Below are 17,525 nucleotides of genomic sequence, written 5' to 3'. Positions count from 1 at the left end.
GTAGGCCCGTGCAGTAATCCATCCCTGTGTGTGTGTCTTTATGTATGTGTACATCGATAAAGCAAATCAGGGAACCACCTACTCTTTGCGACAAGTGCCATCTTTAACAACCATGGTGAGTCAGGACCTCAATTTAACATTCATGCAAAGGAAAACATCTCCTGCAGTACAGTCTCCCTGTCACTGACATTGGGATTGATATTTGTTTGGTGGCTTTTGGCCACAGAGTGCCACCTACTGGCCAGCCACCAACACTGCTTCCAGCAGGAATCAACTCTTCCAAGGAGGTTTCTTATCCAAGTACTAACTAAGCCTGCTTAGCTTCAGTAATTCAGCAAAGTCAGGGTATCTGCTGGTCTGGCTGCTGGCTAGAAACCAAAGGCGAAGGCATATAGGATTTTAACTGTCTCACTGAATTGCATTATGCACACTCAATTCTCACTGGTATCTGCTAGACAACAAGTACCAAAACATGATTAGTTCATAGATTTCACATGTAAAATACATTTTATACAACCCCACCCCCATCTTGCCTGTTCATAATTCTGAGAAATTTAATTGTGGGCATGTGTGCGTGTACGTGTTTGTGTGTGTGTGTGTGTATGTGTGTGCGTGTGTGCATGTGTTTGTGGGTGTGCCTGTGTGTGTGCGTGTGTGTGTGCATGTGCATGTGCATGCATGCGTACATATGTCTACTGTGTGTGTATGTGTCATACATGTACGTATGATTACTGTGAATGTATGTGTGTGTGTGTGTGAATATCTGTTTATGCACATGTGTGCATATGGAATGGGTTAATATGACCCCTGGAGGCAAACATACGCAAAAATTGGTTATCCTAGGCCCTACGGTTCTCAAGATATTAATAGAAAACTCTGTTGGTATACGGTCACTAAATGTACACATAAATTCATTTATTGTATGGCCCCCCATGAATGAAAGTCCACAAAACTTGGCATGCATTCGGAGGGTGTTATAATGATCCTACACTTTCAATTTTGTGCAGTTTTGACCATGTCAGCCAGAGATATTGTGATTACAACACCTAATTTTTTGCTTTTTAATTTTTAACTAGGTGGCGCTATACATGAAATAAGTGGTAATGGGATGGGTTGACATGGCCCCTTGAGATCAACATACAAAAAAAAGGTGGACCTCCTAGGCCCTACGGTTCTCGGCTACAGATCAAAGTCTTAGTTCTCAGATGTAGAACTCAAATGTGTCTTGACACCACCGTTTGTAAGATCAAAATAAGATGTTCTAAATGGAACGCGATCATATTTAAGACATTAAGATCTCCAGTAGATGTAGCACTACAACACACATTGACAGTGAAATGGTGCCGACGTTTGTAAGATCAGATCAAATAAGACATTCTAAATGGAACACAATGTAATTAAGCTGTTCAGATCTTTTCCAAGCGTCTTGGAGACGTATGTGTGCTGACTGGGCTATGTCTATATAGTTGATGACACAATACTAAAGCTAATATGAATTCACAACTCCACATCCAATAACATGACGTGACATTGCTCTTCAGGGCCTGCAGGGGGCAGTGCAGTACACAATATTTAAATTACCACAGACCATGGAAAATGACAAATATTGATCTATTGATTACTGTTTGATTCCAGTATACTGTAAGCTGTGACCATGTCAACCATCCAGTCACAGAGTACTGATTCTGTGAGTGTTTTATGGACTTGCCTTGATCCATCTGTGACATCACCATGTTTGAAGGTTATGGGGGGCTCCATTGACTCATCACTCTTCATGGACACACAAGTGGGCACAGGTGATGGAGGCCTCTCATGATGGAAAGAACTGTGGTATAAACATCCATACTTTTAACACATAACATTGATGATGATAATGATGTTAAAAGACATCAAAAAGACAACAGCCCTCCCAAATAATATCTTAGCAAAAGGTCAAATGTCTTACAATGAGAACACACCATTTTCTATGATCTATTGATTACTGTTTCATTCCATTATAGTGTAAGGTCTGATCATTTCAACCATCCAGTCACAGCGTACTGATTATTTGAGTCTGTTTATGGACTTGCCTTGATCCATCTGTGACATCATCATGTTTGAAGGTTATGGGGGGCTCCATTGAGAGGTCACTCTTCACGGACACACAAGTGGGCACAGGTGATGGAGGCCTCTCATGATGGAATGAGCTGTGGTATAAAAATACACCCAATCATTGAGTTGACATATCCTAAATGTTTACAATATTTTATGGAGTTGACATGTTTCACAATATTTTATGTTTATCCTTTAAATCATTTAATTGCTGCTACCAATGTCTATGTTCATAATTTGTTGATTTATTTTCTTTGATAATCGATTTGTTGTTTAATCGATGAAATGTAAGAAAATGAAGACAAAGTGCTTATCAGTGTTCCCCAAAGACCAAACTTTCAAGTTTTCTTTCTATCAACATTCACAATACATTTCACTACTGCATTCACTACTCAGTAACCTGTTTGTATCAATGCGTTTACTCAGTAAGCAAGTGTCATTTGTATCATACACTCAACCGAAAAGTAGTCGCTTCAATATAACTAAAAGTGGTTTAACATATCTATTTAAGCATAACAGTAACATATGAACATATGAAACTTTGAAGGAGAATTCTGACGATTTTTCACATTGATCTCTGTTTCTCAAGGTCACCGCAAGTACTGTCAGTATGAAAAAACTAAAACAAATAAGTTTTACATAGCTTGAGTTGTTAGTTCCAACAGCTAAGGCATCAGCCAGGCAGCTACAGCGTTACACTCTGGGTGCATGAACATGGGGGCTCAGGCTCATGTCCCCACAGTGATTAACCGATTACCAGAATAGTTGGCAATTAATTTAAGATAATCAATTAATTGTTGCAGCCCTACAATGTGATCATGCAGATGAACACATTTAGAAAATATAGATAGCTCCTCTGAAAGCAAAATAAAGCTGACATGTGAAATGTTAAGTCAAAAGTGCTTATTTCTTAAACTGAATGTTACTAATGCTTTTTCTCACCTGGACAAGCCTGGGAGCACTGTGAGAATCATGTTTTTTGATTTCTCCAGTGCTTTCAATACCATAAGGCCTACACTCTTGGGGGAAAAGCTAGAGAACATGGGGGTGGACCAGCACCTGACACACTGGATTTTGGATTACCTCACAGGGAGACCACAAAATGTGAGGACAAAGGACTGTGTGTCAGACACTGTTGTCTCTAGCACTGGGGCGCCACAGGGAACGGTCTTGGCTCCGTTTCTTTTTACTGTTTACACCGCGGACTTCAAATACAACTTCCCACAGTGTTACCTGCAGAAGTTCTCTAATGACTCTGTGATCGTGGGCCTCATCAGGGAGGATGATGAGAATGAGTACAGAGATCTTATACAGGACTTTACGGACTGGTGCCTGAGGAACCATCTCCAACTCAATGCGGCCAAGACCAAAGAACTGTTGGTGGATTTCCGTAGGAAGGGACATCCCCCATCAGCACCATCATTCAGGGAAATGAGATTGAGAGGGTGGCATCTTATAAGTACCTGGGTGTTCACCTGAACAATAAGCTGGACTGGTCTAACAACACGGCTGCACTCTATAAAAAGGGCATGAGTAGGCTGTATCTGCTGAGGCGACTCAGATCTTTTGGGGTTCAGGGGGAGCTTTTGAGAACATTTTACAATTCAGTGGTGGCATTAGCCATTTTTTTATGCAGTAGTACATTGGGGGTGTGGCAATTCAGCTGCCGACAGGAGGAAGTTGAATAAACTCATTAAGAGGGCTAGTGCTGTTCTGGGATGCAAGCTGGACTCAATAGAGATAGTGGGAGAGAGCAGGATGGTAGCGAAACTGACATCTATGCTGGGTCACGAGCGTTATCCAATGCATGTCACTCTGTCAACACTGAGCAGCTGTTTCAGTGACAGGCTGCTACACCCTGTGTGTATAAAGGAGAGACATCACCGGTCCTTCCTACCCACTGCAGTTAGATTGTACAATAAACACCACCCCAATAGAGCACAAGTCACTTTAGAACTACTGGAGATGTTTTACTGACTACTTTTTTATACAGTTTTATACATTACACAAGGACAATGTAACTATTCTTAAGAACTGTGGGTTCCCATTAGAAAAGGTTATCCTTGTTGTTGTACTTATTTATTTAATGTATTTAGCATTAGTGCGTAGGATGATAAGACTGTCTGTTACTGCGATAAATGGCTGTACATGGTGGTTGGGCTTTCCCCACATGAGCTCAAACAGGTATGGTGCTGGGAAGCATGCCCAAGGAATGTGTATTTGCTGCATGTCCTACTGAAGATGTATGGGGGGGGGGGGGGGGGGGGTTGTCTGTAAGTCTCTTTTCCTTTATTGTCTTGGACGCTGTAACAATGCAAATTTCTCCCTATCTTATCTTAGCGCAATCGGGTTTTTCTTTCCCCCAAAGATTTTTGGGCAATAATTCTCAGCACACTGGACCACCAGTGCACATGAAACTTGCCGTGCTGGTAGCCCCACTAGCCTGATAAGGAATAGAAGCACACACACACACACACACACATACCGGTACACACACACACAAACACACACACACACACACACACCGGCACACACAGACACACACACACACACACACATAAGTGCACACAGATGGGCCAAAACCCATGACAACACGATAATTCACTACCGAAATGTTTGCAGTTAATCTAATAGTACTTTTTCACGTAGAATCCATTCTGACATTTTTTTTATAATGCCTAGTGAATGAGAATGTTCATATTTTGATAAATTAGCAAAAATAAAGGGTGGCTGTGGCTGTGTGATGTTGTCCGAGTTTATTTATAAGACGATTTATACAGACAGTACCTTCACGAAGTTTTCCGGGCGCCGCCATCTTGAAATCTTGCGTGTCACGAGAAGAAACTACAGCTGATACGTGAATACTCACAATAGTAATGTTGACAGAAGACGTGCTGTACACGTGAAGAAGGAGTGACCGCCACATGTGCATATAGTCTAGACTGCAGCGTCAGCTGGCATAACGGAGGATAAGACGAAGACAGGATGGTTCATGTCACGTATCAGCTGTAGTTTCGCTCTTTCTCGTCAATCAACTTCCTGTGACAGGCGAGATTTCAAGGAAAACATTGTGAAGGTACTGTCTGTATAAATCGTCTTGTAAATAAACTACCAGTGCTTTTTCAAAGTTCTTAATGTCTCATTTTAAATGTCAGGGCCCTCGGAAGTCTACCAAGTGTGGAGCTACTTTGAGCCTCGTAAATGGTGTAAAACAGTGATATATTTGCATGGCTAACCCAATGCCCGAGGCACCCCATTGAAAACCTGTTGGTAGCATTGACTAACTAGCGCCAGATTTCACAGTGCAGGGGACAAGCCGAGATGGGCTATGAGACAAAAGTTCACACTCGGTATCATGTTTCAACACACTTTAGGTCAAAATCACACTGAACTTATCCTTTAATAGAACACTTTGCTGTGTGCACCGGGGTACAAATAGAATTCCCTTCTAATTGTACCAGGGTACGAATAGCATACACTGCAAATTGTACCAGGGGTGCAAATAGCCTTACCCTTAAAAATATTTATTTAAAAATATAATATGTAATATAACTACATGTACCGCAGAGCGGTACAAAATATGACCGCCGCCCAGTCCAGCACATCTTTTCCACAAAAATAAATCACGCTGAAAGGCCTATATGATTCTAACTGTCTCACTAAATTGCATTATCCACACTCAATTCTCACTGGTATCTGCTAGACAACAAGTACCAAAACATGATTAGTTCATAGATTTCACATGTAAATATTTTATACAACCCCACCCCCATCTTGCCTGTTCATAATTCTAAGAAATTCTTGAATTGTGTGCATGTGTGCGTGTACGTGTTTGTGTGTGTGTGTGTGTATGTGTGTGCGTGTGTGCATGTGTTTGTGGGTGTGCCTGTGTGTGTGCGTGTGTGTGTGTGTGTGTGTGTGTGTGTGTGTGTGTGTCTGTGTGTGCGTGCTTGTGTGTTTGTCTGCGTATGTGTGTTTGTGCATGTGCATGCATGCATACATATTTCTACTGTGTGAGTATGTGTCATACGTATGACGTGGGTGTGTTGCATACATACGCGTAGATTACGGGGGGGGGGGGGGGGGCGGGGGGGATATGTCCCCACCACTATTTATAATTTGAATTTTGTCCACACCACTTCTAAAAATGTGCAAACCAATTGCGACCGAAAAAATCCCCACATACCGAAATCATCGAGTCTAAACCATGCGATAGGCACAATGACATCCTCACAGCATGCACACCTGCCTGGATATGTGTGGAGTAGTGTTGCGCGGTTAAGGTTTTTTAACATCCGCACCCACCCAACCCGTCAGGAGCGTCGATCCGCACCCACCCGACCCTCCAGTCATTTAATGCCTGCTAGAGTTGACTGTAGCTCGGAATGGAATCGGTTGCAATCCAGCGATAAAACAAAGCATGAGCGTCGGTCTGCCCTATATAGGCTATATCCTCTGATTGTAATGTTTACAGATATCTAGGCGATATTTGTAAAAAAAATTTTGTATTTGGCCTGTTATAAAATCATGTAGGCCTATCAGTGCCGGCGCTCCGCACACGCACATCACGCACTGCGCGTAGGGCACCAAGTGCCTGAGGGGGCACCAATAAATCTGGGTCGTGAAAAATCACCACAATAGGCTACTTGTATTAATAACAAATAAAATATTTATAAAGCATGTTAATATGCAAAAGCAATACAAAAGTAATATAGGCTTAGACCAAATTAGTCGAGAAAAAGGTGAATCTCCTGTGCAGTCCTCTCTCCAGTCTCCCTCTGGTGCCCCCCTCCCCCACCTCCCAGTGGTCTGTTCGATTATTCCTCAATCCCAAATTTGGCAGACAGTAGACATCACCTTGAAAAGGCACTAAGAGTCGGGGCGGATAAAAGGAAAAAGAAGACAGCGGGATGATGCTCGCGCTTCACTTGCAGCACCACCAAGCATTTGTGCTTAGGGCACCCAAATGGCTAGCGCCGGCCCTGAGGCCTATTGAACAATTGAAACACATTGTGAACCCCAAAGTTGGAGACATGCAGACATTGCTGCAAATTTAAATCCGGATTACTCTGGAATGGCTAACTGTACAAGGGAGTGCTTTAAACTTTAATTAAAACTTTAAACTTCAATTACACCTTTGTGTTCGGTAAGGTCTGCTGTTTATTCTGATATATGGTTTGTCATGTGTTGAGGGAAAGTTCGCGAAGCCAAGATGAATTGGGAGACGGGCGCAGAAAATATGATTATGAAAGTTAGGCTACTTTTCTCGCGAACCGTTTACCACAACAACTAACCACCAACATTGTTTAAAAGCTGAGAAAACATCTCTTTCGTGTGATACATGTGATGAATAGGCTACTTCGCAAGTAGTTCAGCAAATTTGGGTGGGACAGAAATACCTTTACAGAGCAGCAGATCTGGCCATATCGGCTCTTATGTAGGCCCTACATTGATTTAAATGCATTATCGCTTCACTACCCAACACACGAACAAGACAGAAAAGAAAAAAGAAACCAATGAGCTTATGTCGCGATTTCCGATAGGCCTAGGCTTAGAGAAAAGACAGCTATTGATAACCTAACAATTAGGATTTGCTTTGCCTACTCTGCTGTTTGGTTGTCCCAAACTTTGAGACGACCCATACTCGCATTAACTGAATAATCTTATCAACCCGAACTGCGATGTTCCAAACAGAGTGACAGGATGCAATGCCTAATAATCTCACTGTCTACAGCATAACTGCTAACAGTGCGCCTAGGCCTACTGTATTGTACTGTAAAATATTCAGGTGCTGTTTTCTTTTCATGACGTGCACTAGGCCTAAGTTTGAATGATTTATGACTGAATGGAACGTGGCGTTTTTAAGCTCCAGAACTGCTTATCACGTCGTGTGACAAAGTTTACACCAATCATCATCTTCTAATGTATCCTTATGTTGAGATGTCCATTCTTTTTGCCCTAGGCTATCATTTGTGCGTGAAGCATGTTTCTATTAAGACAGAAGCTATTTTTATTGTTGTAATATTGAATGATTTCATGAATAAATTGTACACACAGTGCGTAGGCTACAGGATTACGGCTAGCGGCGCCACTGACCAAGGCCACAGTAGCCTGTGAACCTCTGATTTTCAAAGGGGAATCACGGCCAACGCAGGGGGCAACTCTTCTCTTCAATTTCCCTTCCAAATTACTTTATATTGTCTGAAGACATCTATCGCAAGAATCTAACATTCTAAGCAACAGCAAAGCAAATGCAAGCTGACCAAACAAAGTTGGTTCTCCCGTCATGGTTTTGGAAATCACACACATGCTGCATCTGAAGGCCCACGCATAATAAGGCCTACGACTATCACTCTACACTCCCCTGTTGCACGTCACATTAATAGCTGATCCTGCCTCCTGGCTCCCCAAAATGCCACATCATGTGAACAGATCAGCAGGCCTGCAAATTTTCCCCTCGTTTTCAGACACACGTTGCGGCAAAAAGACGTCTCCTATTCCCGCAAATTTAGCGTGATCTCTGTGTGAAAAGGCCTTTTGTTGAAGCATATCCTACAGTGCAAATTCTTCTTGTTTTAGTGTTTAGTTAATAAGAAAGCATTGTCTCTACCTCAATATGAACTGCAAAGGACAGCCTAGGCTATAGGCACATTGTTTTTTTTTTTGTCGGTTCGGGTCAGGTTCGGGTAGTTAATCAGTGCATATTTTTGAGGGTCGAGTGGGTGAAGATCGACTCTCCTGACGGGTCGGGTGGGTGCGGATGTTAAAAAACCTTAACCGGCGCAACACTACTGTTGAGCATATTGTAATGCAGCGTTGAATGGATGAATAGCTTACATAAGGGTACCCCGCACTTTTCAAACCACACTCAAGCTTGTGGTTATTGTCCCCACCACTTCTAAAAACAAACTGACGCCATTGCGTATGATTACTGTGAATGTATGTGTGTGCGTGTGTATCTGTTTATGCGCATGTGTGCACATGGAATGGGTTAACATGACCCCTGGAGGCAAACATACAGAAAAAATTGGTCATCCTAGGCCCTACGGTTCTCAAGATATTCACAGAAAACTGTGTCTGCCCTACCCTCCTTTCGGGGGGTCCAGTCCAGCGGGGGGGCTACAGATCAAAACGAAAAACGATGGTTCCATGCTATCCATGTGGGGTTACATGCCCACCAAGTTTCGTGTACCCCGGTCTTTCAGTGTCCCAGGAATCCTTGTTGGTGTACGGTCACTAAAGGTACACATAAATAATTGTATTGTAAGGCCCCCCATGAACGAAAGTTCACAAAACTTGGCATGCATTCAGAAGGTGTCATAATGATCCTACACTTTCAGTTTCGTGCAGTTTTGACCATGTCAGCCAGAGATATTGTGATGAAAACACCTAATTTTTTGCTTTTTAATTTTTAACTAGGTGGCGCTATACATGAAATAAGTGGTAATGGGATGGGTTGACATGTCCCCTTAAGACCAACATACAAAAAAAAGGTGGACCTCCTAGGCCCTACGGTTCTCGAGATATTCACAGAAAACTGTCTCCGGCCACCTACAGGCCAGTTGGTGTATAGTAACATTTATGAATTTATTGTGTGGCCCCCCATGAACGGAATTCCACAAAACTTGGTGTGCATTCAGAGGGTGTCATAATGATCCTACACTTCCAATTACGTGCAGTTTTGACTATGTTAGGTCACAGATACCTGCGATTACAACACCTCATTTTTACTTTTTTGTGTTTAACTAGGTGGCGCTATACATGAAATGAGTGGTTATGGAATGGGTTGACATGGCCCCTTGAGATCAACATACAAAAAAAATGGTCCTCCTAAACCCTACGGTTCTCGAGATATTCACAGAAAACTGTGTCTGCCCAACCTTCCTTTCGGGGGTCCAGTCTAGCAGAGGGGCTACAGATCAAAACGAAAAACGATGGTTCCGTGCTATCCATGTGGGGTTACATGCCCACCAAGTTTCGTGTACCCCGGTCTTTCAGTGTCCCGGGAATCCTTGACGGAAATTTGGACATGCGAAAAAACAAAAAAACAAATTCTGACTAAACCTATATGACCGCCGCTTCGCTGTGCGGTGGTCATAATAAATATATTAATTGTGCAGATTGATAACCCACATGATTGACATGTCTGTTGTACAATAGCAGCCATTACTCCCTGAACACTATAAATCTGACAAATGAATGTACGCATCAAAAGTGTAATCAAGCATTCGCTAGTTTGCCCATTGGATTGTTTGACATTGAGTGCTGAGAATAAGCATGTTTGGCTTGGTAGCTGGTGGTGGTCCTGAGATGCCAATAGCAGAGATCACATGTGAGTGATGTCTACTGACACCCCTTATGGATGAGGGGTGATATGAGCTTAGAGCTAATAGTGAAATGGAGGAGAAAGGGGAGGAGGTGGGAGGCTTTGCAACTCAAGAGCATGTGATATTGTGAGCAGGTAAGGAGGGTTTACATTTGAGTGATGGCTGTCAATCATCCTCCCAAACTTTGTGACAGAGTTTAACGTTTGTGATCGATGGTTTAGATCAGTGGTTCTCAAATGGGGGTACGCGTACCCCTGGGGGTATGTGAAGGCACTCCAGGGGGTACGTGAGATTTTTAAATATACATATATTTAAAATTTGCAATAAACTTAGTCATGGATTATTAAAGTTTAAAATGTTCAAAATAGTTTTTTTCCAAATGTTTGAATTTTGTATGTGTTTATCAGTTCCAAAATTAGACACTGATGGCACAGTGCTCTGTTTTAAGTCTTTTTTTTCTCAACTAAAAATGCTTTGCGCTTGTTAGGGGGTAGGCTACTTGGCTGAAAAAATATTTCACAGGGGGTACATCACTGAAAAAAGGTTGAGAACCACTGGTTTAGATGACAGAGGTTAACTTTAATGTTGGTCCAACTTCCAGTTTGAACACTGTACCCAAGCATCACTGCTTACATGGTGTTAAATTAGAAAAAAAGATTTTCTGGCGAAATTAGCTTTTATTAATGCAACAACCATTTGTTGCCATGTTGTTTAAATTATAGCCCATAGTCTTGCCACATCCTTAATGTTTTCCAACACTTTATCTTGATGCTCTAAATCTCTTAAGCACTGAAAGCACAATAAAGCTAAGTTTAACTAAGTAAGTCAGTAAAGGAAGTTGTAAATTGTGAGTTGTAACAACTCAACTCACAACATGAGACAATAACTAGATGTACCGCAGAGCGGTACAAAATATGACCGCCGCCCAGTCCAGCACATTTTTTCCACAAAAAGAAATCACGCTGAAAGGCCTATATGATTCTAACTGTCTCACTAAATTGCATTATCCACACTCAATTCTCACTGGTATCTGCTAGACAACACGTACCAAAACATGATTAGTTCATAGATTTCACATGTAAAATTAATTTTATACAACCCCACCTCCATCTTGCCTGTTCATAATTCTGAGAAATTCTTGATTGTTTGTGTTATGTTTATGCTATGTGTGTGTGTGTGTGAGTGTGTGTATGTGTGTGTGTGTGTGTGTGTGTGTGTGTGTGTGTGTGTGTGTGCTTGTGTGCATGCCTGCGTATGTGCCTGTGCATGCAAGCGTACATATGTCTACTGTGTGAGTATGTGTCATACGTATGATTACTGTGAATGTATGTGTGTGTGTGTGTGTATCTGTTTGTGCACATGTGTGCACATGAAATGGGTTAACATGACCCCTGGAGGCAAACATACGGAAAAAAATGGTCATCCTAGGCCCAACAGTTCTCAAGATATTCACAGAGAACTGTGTCTGCCCTACCCTCCTTTCGGGGGGTCCAGTCCAGCGGGGGGGCTACAGATCAAAACGAAAAATGACAGTTCCATGCTATCCATGTGGGGGTACATGCCCACCAAGTTTTGTGTACCCCGGTCTTTCAGTGTCCCGGGAATCCTTGTTGGTGTACGTCACTAAATGTACACATAAATTATTTTATTGTAAGGCCCCCCATGAACGAAAGTACACAAAACTTGGCATGCATTCGGAGGGTGTCATAATGATCCTACACTTTTAATTTCGTGCAGTTTTGACCTTGTCAGCCAGAGATATTGTGATGAAAACACCTAATTTTTTGCTTTTTAATTTTTAACTAGGTGGCGCTATACATGAAATAAGTGGTAATGGGATGGGTTGACATGCCCCCTTAAGACCAACATACATAAAAAAGGTGGACCTCCTAGGCCCTACGGTTCTCCAGATATTCACAGAAAACTGTCTCCGGCCACCTACAGGCCAGTTGGTGTATAGTAACATAAATGAATTTATTGTGTGGCCCCCCATGAATGGAATTCCACAAAATTTGGCGTGCATACAGAGGGTGTCATAATGATCCTACAATTCCAATTTCGTGCAGTTTTGACTATGTTAGGTCACAGATACCTTCCATTACAACACCTCATTTTTACTTTTTTGTGTTTAACTAGGTGGCGCTATACATGAAATGAGTGGTTATGGAATGGGTTGACATGGCCCCTTGAGATCAACATACAAAAAAAAATGGTCCTCCTAAACCCTACAGTTTTCGAGATATTCACAGAAAACTGTGTCTGCCCTACCCTCCTTTCGGGGGGTCCAGTCCAGTGGGGGGGCTACAGATCAAAACGAAAAACGATGGTGCCATGCTATCCATGTGGGGTTACATGCCCACCAAGTTTCGTGTACCCCGGTCTTTCAGTGTCCCGGGACTCATTGACGGAAATTTGGGCATGCGAAAAAGAAAAAAAAAAAAAAAAAAAAATCTGACTAAACCTATATGACCGCCGCTTTGCTGCGCGGCGGTCATAATAACATCTTTAAACTATTGCATTTATTGTTTTATAGCAAAAAGAACAGATGACTATAAGCAGCTTCTTAAAGGAACATGACTTAAATCATGTGTTGCCTACCTTTGCCCCTTTAGACTGGCTTCCTGTTGTATGTCGACTCGTTTCTCCATGTTTCAGCCACTCGTCATTGCATCCAGATTAATCACGTCATGACAAGCTACAATAAACAACAACAAATCAGCGTGTATGCCTACTACATAACATTTATCAATGCTGCTGCTGATCTCACTTGATTTTTTCTAAGAAATGCCTGACAAACAGCTTACAGCAGCTTTAGAATACAGTAACACTGTAGCACATAGCATAGTAACACATAATACAGTAGCTCAAGACCATCATTAAACTAGATGTGGAGCGGTACAAAATATGACCGCCGCCCAGTCCAGCACATTTTTTCCACAAAAATAAATCACGCTAAAAGGCCTATATGATTCTAACTGTCTCACGAAATTGCATTATCCACACTCAATTCTCACTGGTATCTGCTAGACAACAAGTACCAAAACATGATTAGTTCATAGATTTCACATGTAAAATTCATTTTATACAACCCCACCTCCAGCTTGCCTGTTCATAATTCTGAGGTGGCGCTATACATGAAATAAGTGGTAATGGGATGGGTTGACATGGCCCCGTGAGATCAACATACAAAAAAAAGGTGGACCTCCTAGGCCCTACGGTTCTCGAGATATTCACAGAAAACTGTCTCCGGCCACCTACAGGCCAGTTGGTGTATAGTAACATAAATTAATTTATTGTGTGGCCCCCCATGAACGGAATTCCACAAAATTTGGCGTGCATACAGAGGGTGTCATAATGATCCTACACTTCCAATTTCGTGCAGTTTTGACTATGTTAGGTCACAGATACCTTCAATTACAACACCTCATTTTTACTTTTTTGTGTTTAACTAGGTGGCGCTATACATGAAATGAGTGGTTATGGAATGGGTTGACATGGCCCCTTGAGATCAACATACAAAAAAAAAATGGTCCTCCTAAACCCTACGGTTTTCGAGATATTCACAGAAAACTGTGTCTGCCCTACCCTCCTTTCGGGGGGTCCAGTCCAGCGGGGGGGCTACAGATCAAAACGAAAAACGATGGTTCCATGCTATCCATGTGGGGTTACATGCCCACCAAGTTTCGTGTACCCCGGTCTTTCAGTGTCCCGGGACTCATTGACGGAAATTTGGGCATGCGAAAAAGAAAAAAAAAAAAAAAAAAAAAAAAAAAAAAAATCTGACTAAACCTATATGACCGCCGCTTCGCTGCGCGGCGGTCATAATAATAGCGTTTAAAATGTCCATTTAAATTGTACTGTAGCTTAATATAATGCGCTGTAGTGTGTTTTAAATCCGAAATATTAAGGATTGTGAGGAGGTTGCTATTACCTTTAAAGAGTGCATCTACAATTGAAAATATCTACAGCCTATGACGCAAATTGAATAGCCATGTCCGGTATACGGATGTCTGCTTTAGTTGACAGCATGGTAACTAGATTTTAATCGGTCAAGCTAAAGAGATGGTGTCCGTTAATGTTTGTTCAAAAAGGCCGATTCATGTCCCTTGCATTTTGCAACTGCGAGGTCCATGGCAGGCGCCCCACAGAAATGTTTCATTTTGTGAGTGTCCACGTTGTCCCCTCTGTGACGCGTTCGCCCCCCAGTTTCAGAGCTATTCTAAATGCAAAATTGCACATACTGTAGGGCCGTGACTGTAGTTAACAAACTAGATCCTAATAGAAAACTGTTAGCTTTCCTGGCTAAATGGTAGGCCTATTACACAACATAAATTATGCTGGCGACCCAAATAAAATCTCCTGCGACCCACCCGTGGGTCGTGACCCAGTCTTTGGGAACCAATTCTCTAAATCTATTCATTGTTTATACACTGATGTGTGATATGATGATGCCCATTATGGACATTTCTGTTGTACAAAGCTGACAGCCTGACACATAAATGTCATAAGTATGCATTTTCTCTCTAAAAGTGGCTGTTATTTAGAACATACTGTACATGTTTGTGTCTGAGGGAACTCAAACAATGCAGTTGCAGTTGCAGAACTACAGTGATTGGCTTCATAACCTCATGGATATGACAGTTTAATAAAACCACTGTGGTCATAAAATGTAAACTGATCAGTTAACAAAACAGTGCATGAGTATCTTATTTGAGTAATTTGAATCACCTCTGCCTGCTAATGTGAACATACAGTAGCCCACCCCTTTTTCCCTGTCCTTACTGACCCAACCATTCCAGTGCAAGGCAATTTTATTAGCACATTTCATACACAGGGGTAACTCAATGTGCTTTACATAAACAAGTGCAAAGAGTAGGCTGCATAAAAACATAATGGGCACTAGTTTAAAGATGTTTAAAAAGTAAAGTACATAGAGTAGAATAGTAAAAGACATAAAAGACAACACAGAATAATTAAAAGACAGAGTGCAACATTACTGGAACACAGCCAACAGCTTAACCTTATGCCTCGTCATAACACAGCCAACAGCTTAACCTTAACCTTATGCCTCGTCATAACACAGCCAACAGCTTAACCTTATGCCTCGTCATAACACAGCCAACAGCTTAACCTTAACCTTATGCCTCGTCATAACACAGCCAACAGCTTAACCTTATGCCTCGTCATAACACAGCCAACAGCTTAACCTTAACCTTATGCCTCGTCATAACACAGCCAACAGCTTAACCTTATGCCTCGTCATAACACAGCCAACAGCTTAACCTTATGCCTCGTCATAACACAGCCAACAGCTTAACCTTATGCCTCGTCATAACTCCAGTTAGGCTGTTGTATTAGATTTAGCTATAGGTAGACCATCTAACCCTAACAAAGCCTGATCCTTGGCCATCAGGCAGTTTACAACAGGTTATTAGTAGTGTGACAAGACCTCTGTCTGCCTTTGATTATCGGCACACAGTAAGTGTGTCCTTTATGAAACTCACACAGGTTCTCAACGAGAAAAGGAGTGATGAGCTCTCTGATTATCAGCATGAAAGCTCATGGTTTAGGGGGGGGGGGGGGGGCTTTAAAAGTAGATAAAATAGAGTAAATACATATAAGACATAAAGTAGAGTAACTCAGAGAGCACTTCTGATTTCTGGAACAGAGCCAACAGCTTAACCTTGTGCTTCATCACACCTCCAGTTTGACTGTTGCATTAAATTTAGCTATAGACCAGCTAACCCCAAAAATCTATGGCCATCAAACAGTTTCTCGACACGTTATTAATATTGTGACAAAAAAAAGTCACAATAATGAGTAAGTTGCTCAGCTTCCTCTCCAAAAGTGGCGTAATGATTTCCTGTTAAACCTGTCCCTGTCCTTACAGAAAGGAGATTATGGCTTTAGATAGGGAGCAACACATTCCAGTGAACTTGGAAACCAGTTTAACTTGAACTTGGAAAAAAAGGACAAAGCCAAAGAGTTTGTTTGTATGTGGATAGTTTTAACATTAGAGTAAGGGCTTGAAGTTTTCCGTGTACATGTCTGTTTACTTCCAAATATGTGATTATGTTGGATATGTTGTTATTAATGACTAAATTTACAGTAAAAGCACCTTGACAATTGGCTATCAAAAGGGAAAAAGGGTGGAATGTCTGCACACTTGCTCCCATCAGGAATTTTTAATGACTTTTACTGGTGACTTTCACACTTCCTTACTGTTTATTTTTCACTAAACTCTAAACAAAACACACCGTAACTCACCCTGCTCCTTCAGTGATCCCTTTTGTCCAAAGCAACTTACTTGCGCCATGGCCCCTAAACTCTGGAATTCCCTCCCTCAATTCCTCTGTGACTGTCCCTCCTTTCCATCAGGAATGACTTTCACACTGGTGAGAGTCATTAAAAAATCCTGATGGGAGCAAGTGCGGACATTCCACCCTTTTTTCCTATTGATAGTCTAGCACTTTTTGTCCAGCACCTGCCTTGGATGTGCGCACCACCAAACTACTTTTCACCTTGACAATTGGCAAAATAAGTGAAAGATGAACAACTTGAAATAAAGTCCCAGTAAATTTCACTCAAAAGTTCACTCAGATGACTAGGCCTAATCATCGATGAAGCTTTGAAACAAACAGAACGCTTATGACTCACCTTTCTATTAAAAGTTTTCAACTTGATTACAAAACATCCCCATCGCTTTCTTCGAGTGATCGGCGTCTGCTGTTCATTTTCACTTTCCCCTTGGCTGGCTCATTTCTATTCCCCTCCCACACACCAGATAACATCTCAGAACCTGTTCTCAGGCCACGTGCTGTAGAGCTGTCGAATGTTGTCACAGACATCCCCAACCTTTTGTCCAACGCAACTTACTTACTTTTTATTTTTCACTAAACACTAAACAAAACACACCGTAGCTCACCCTGCTCCTTCACCCTGCTCCTTGAGCAAGGCACCTTACCCCTCACTGCTCCCCGAGCGCCGCTGTTGTTGCAGGCAGCTCACTGTGCCGGGATTAGTGTGTGCTTCACTTCACTGTGCGCTGAGTGTGTTTCACTAATACACGGATTGGGATGCAGAGACCAAATTTCCCTCACGGGATCA

General features: G+C 42.0%; 1 protein-coding gene across 8 annotated transcripts in view; it reads right to left on the bottom strand.

Annotated features, from left to right (window-relative positions):
• Positions 1–17,525, bottom strand: part of LOC143127181 (NLR family CARD domain-containing protein 3-like) — a 237,603-nt gene that overhangs the window by 63,901 nt on the left and 156,177 nt on the right. For 6 of the 8 annotated variants that reach the window (XM_076288505.1, XM_076288510.1, XM_076288509.1 and 3 more), the window contains exons 1-4: positions 17,076–17,147; positions 13,017–13,113; positions 2,070–2,186; positions 1,709–1,825 (exon numbers count right to left, since the gene is read on the bottom strand). The exons of 1 other annotated variant lie outside the window; for it this stretch is intronic. In XM_076288505.1, the coding sequence (XP_076144620.1) occupies positions 1,709–1,825; positions 2,070–2,186; positions 13,017–13,066 (284 nt within the window). In that variant the 5' untranslated portion in view covers positions 13,067–13,113; positions 17,076–17,147. Of the gene's footprint in view, positions 1–1,708; positions 1,826–2,069; positions 2,187–13,016; positions 13,114–17,075; positions 17,148–17,525 lie in introns of those variants that run through there. One more of the 8 variants, XM_076288508.1, reaches the window with a different exon arrangement.

This window comes from Alosa pseudoharengus, unplaced genomic scaffold (assembly GCF_046254945.1).
Source record: "Alosa pseudoharengus isolate Yale_2024_CS ecotype anadromous, Long Island Sound unplaced genomic scaffold, YU_APseudo_1.1 YU_APseudo_1.1_scf_17, whole genome shotgun sequence".
Lineage (NCBI taxonomy): Eukaryota > Metazoa > Chordata > Actinopteri > Clupeiformes > Clupeidae > Alosa > Alosa pseudoharengus.
Note: the sequence above shows the minus strand (reverse complement) of the source record. Positions and strands in the feature narration are given on the sequence as shown.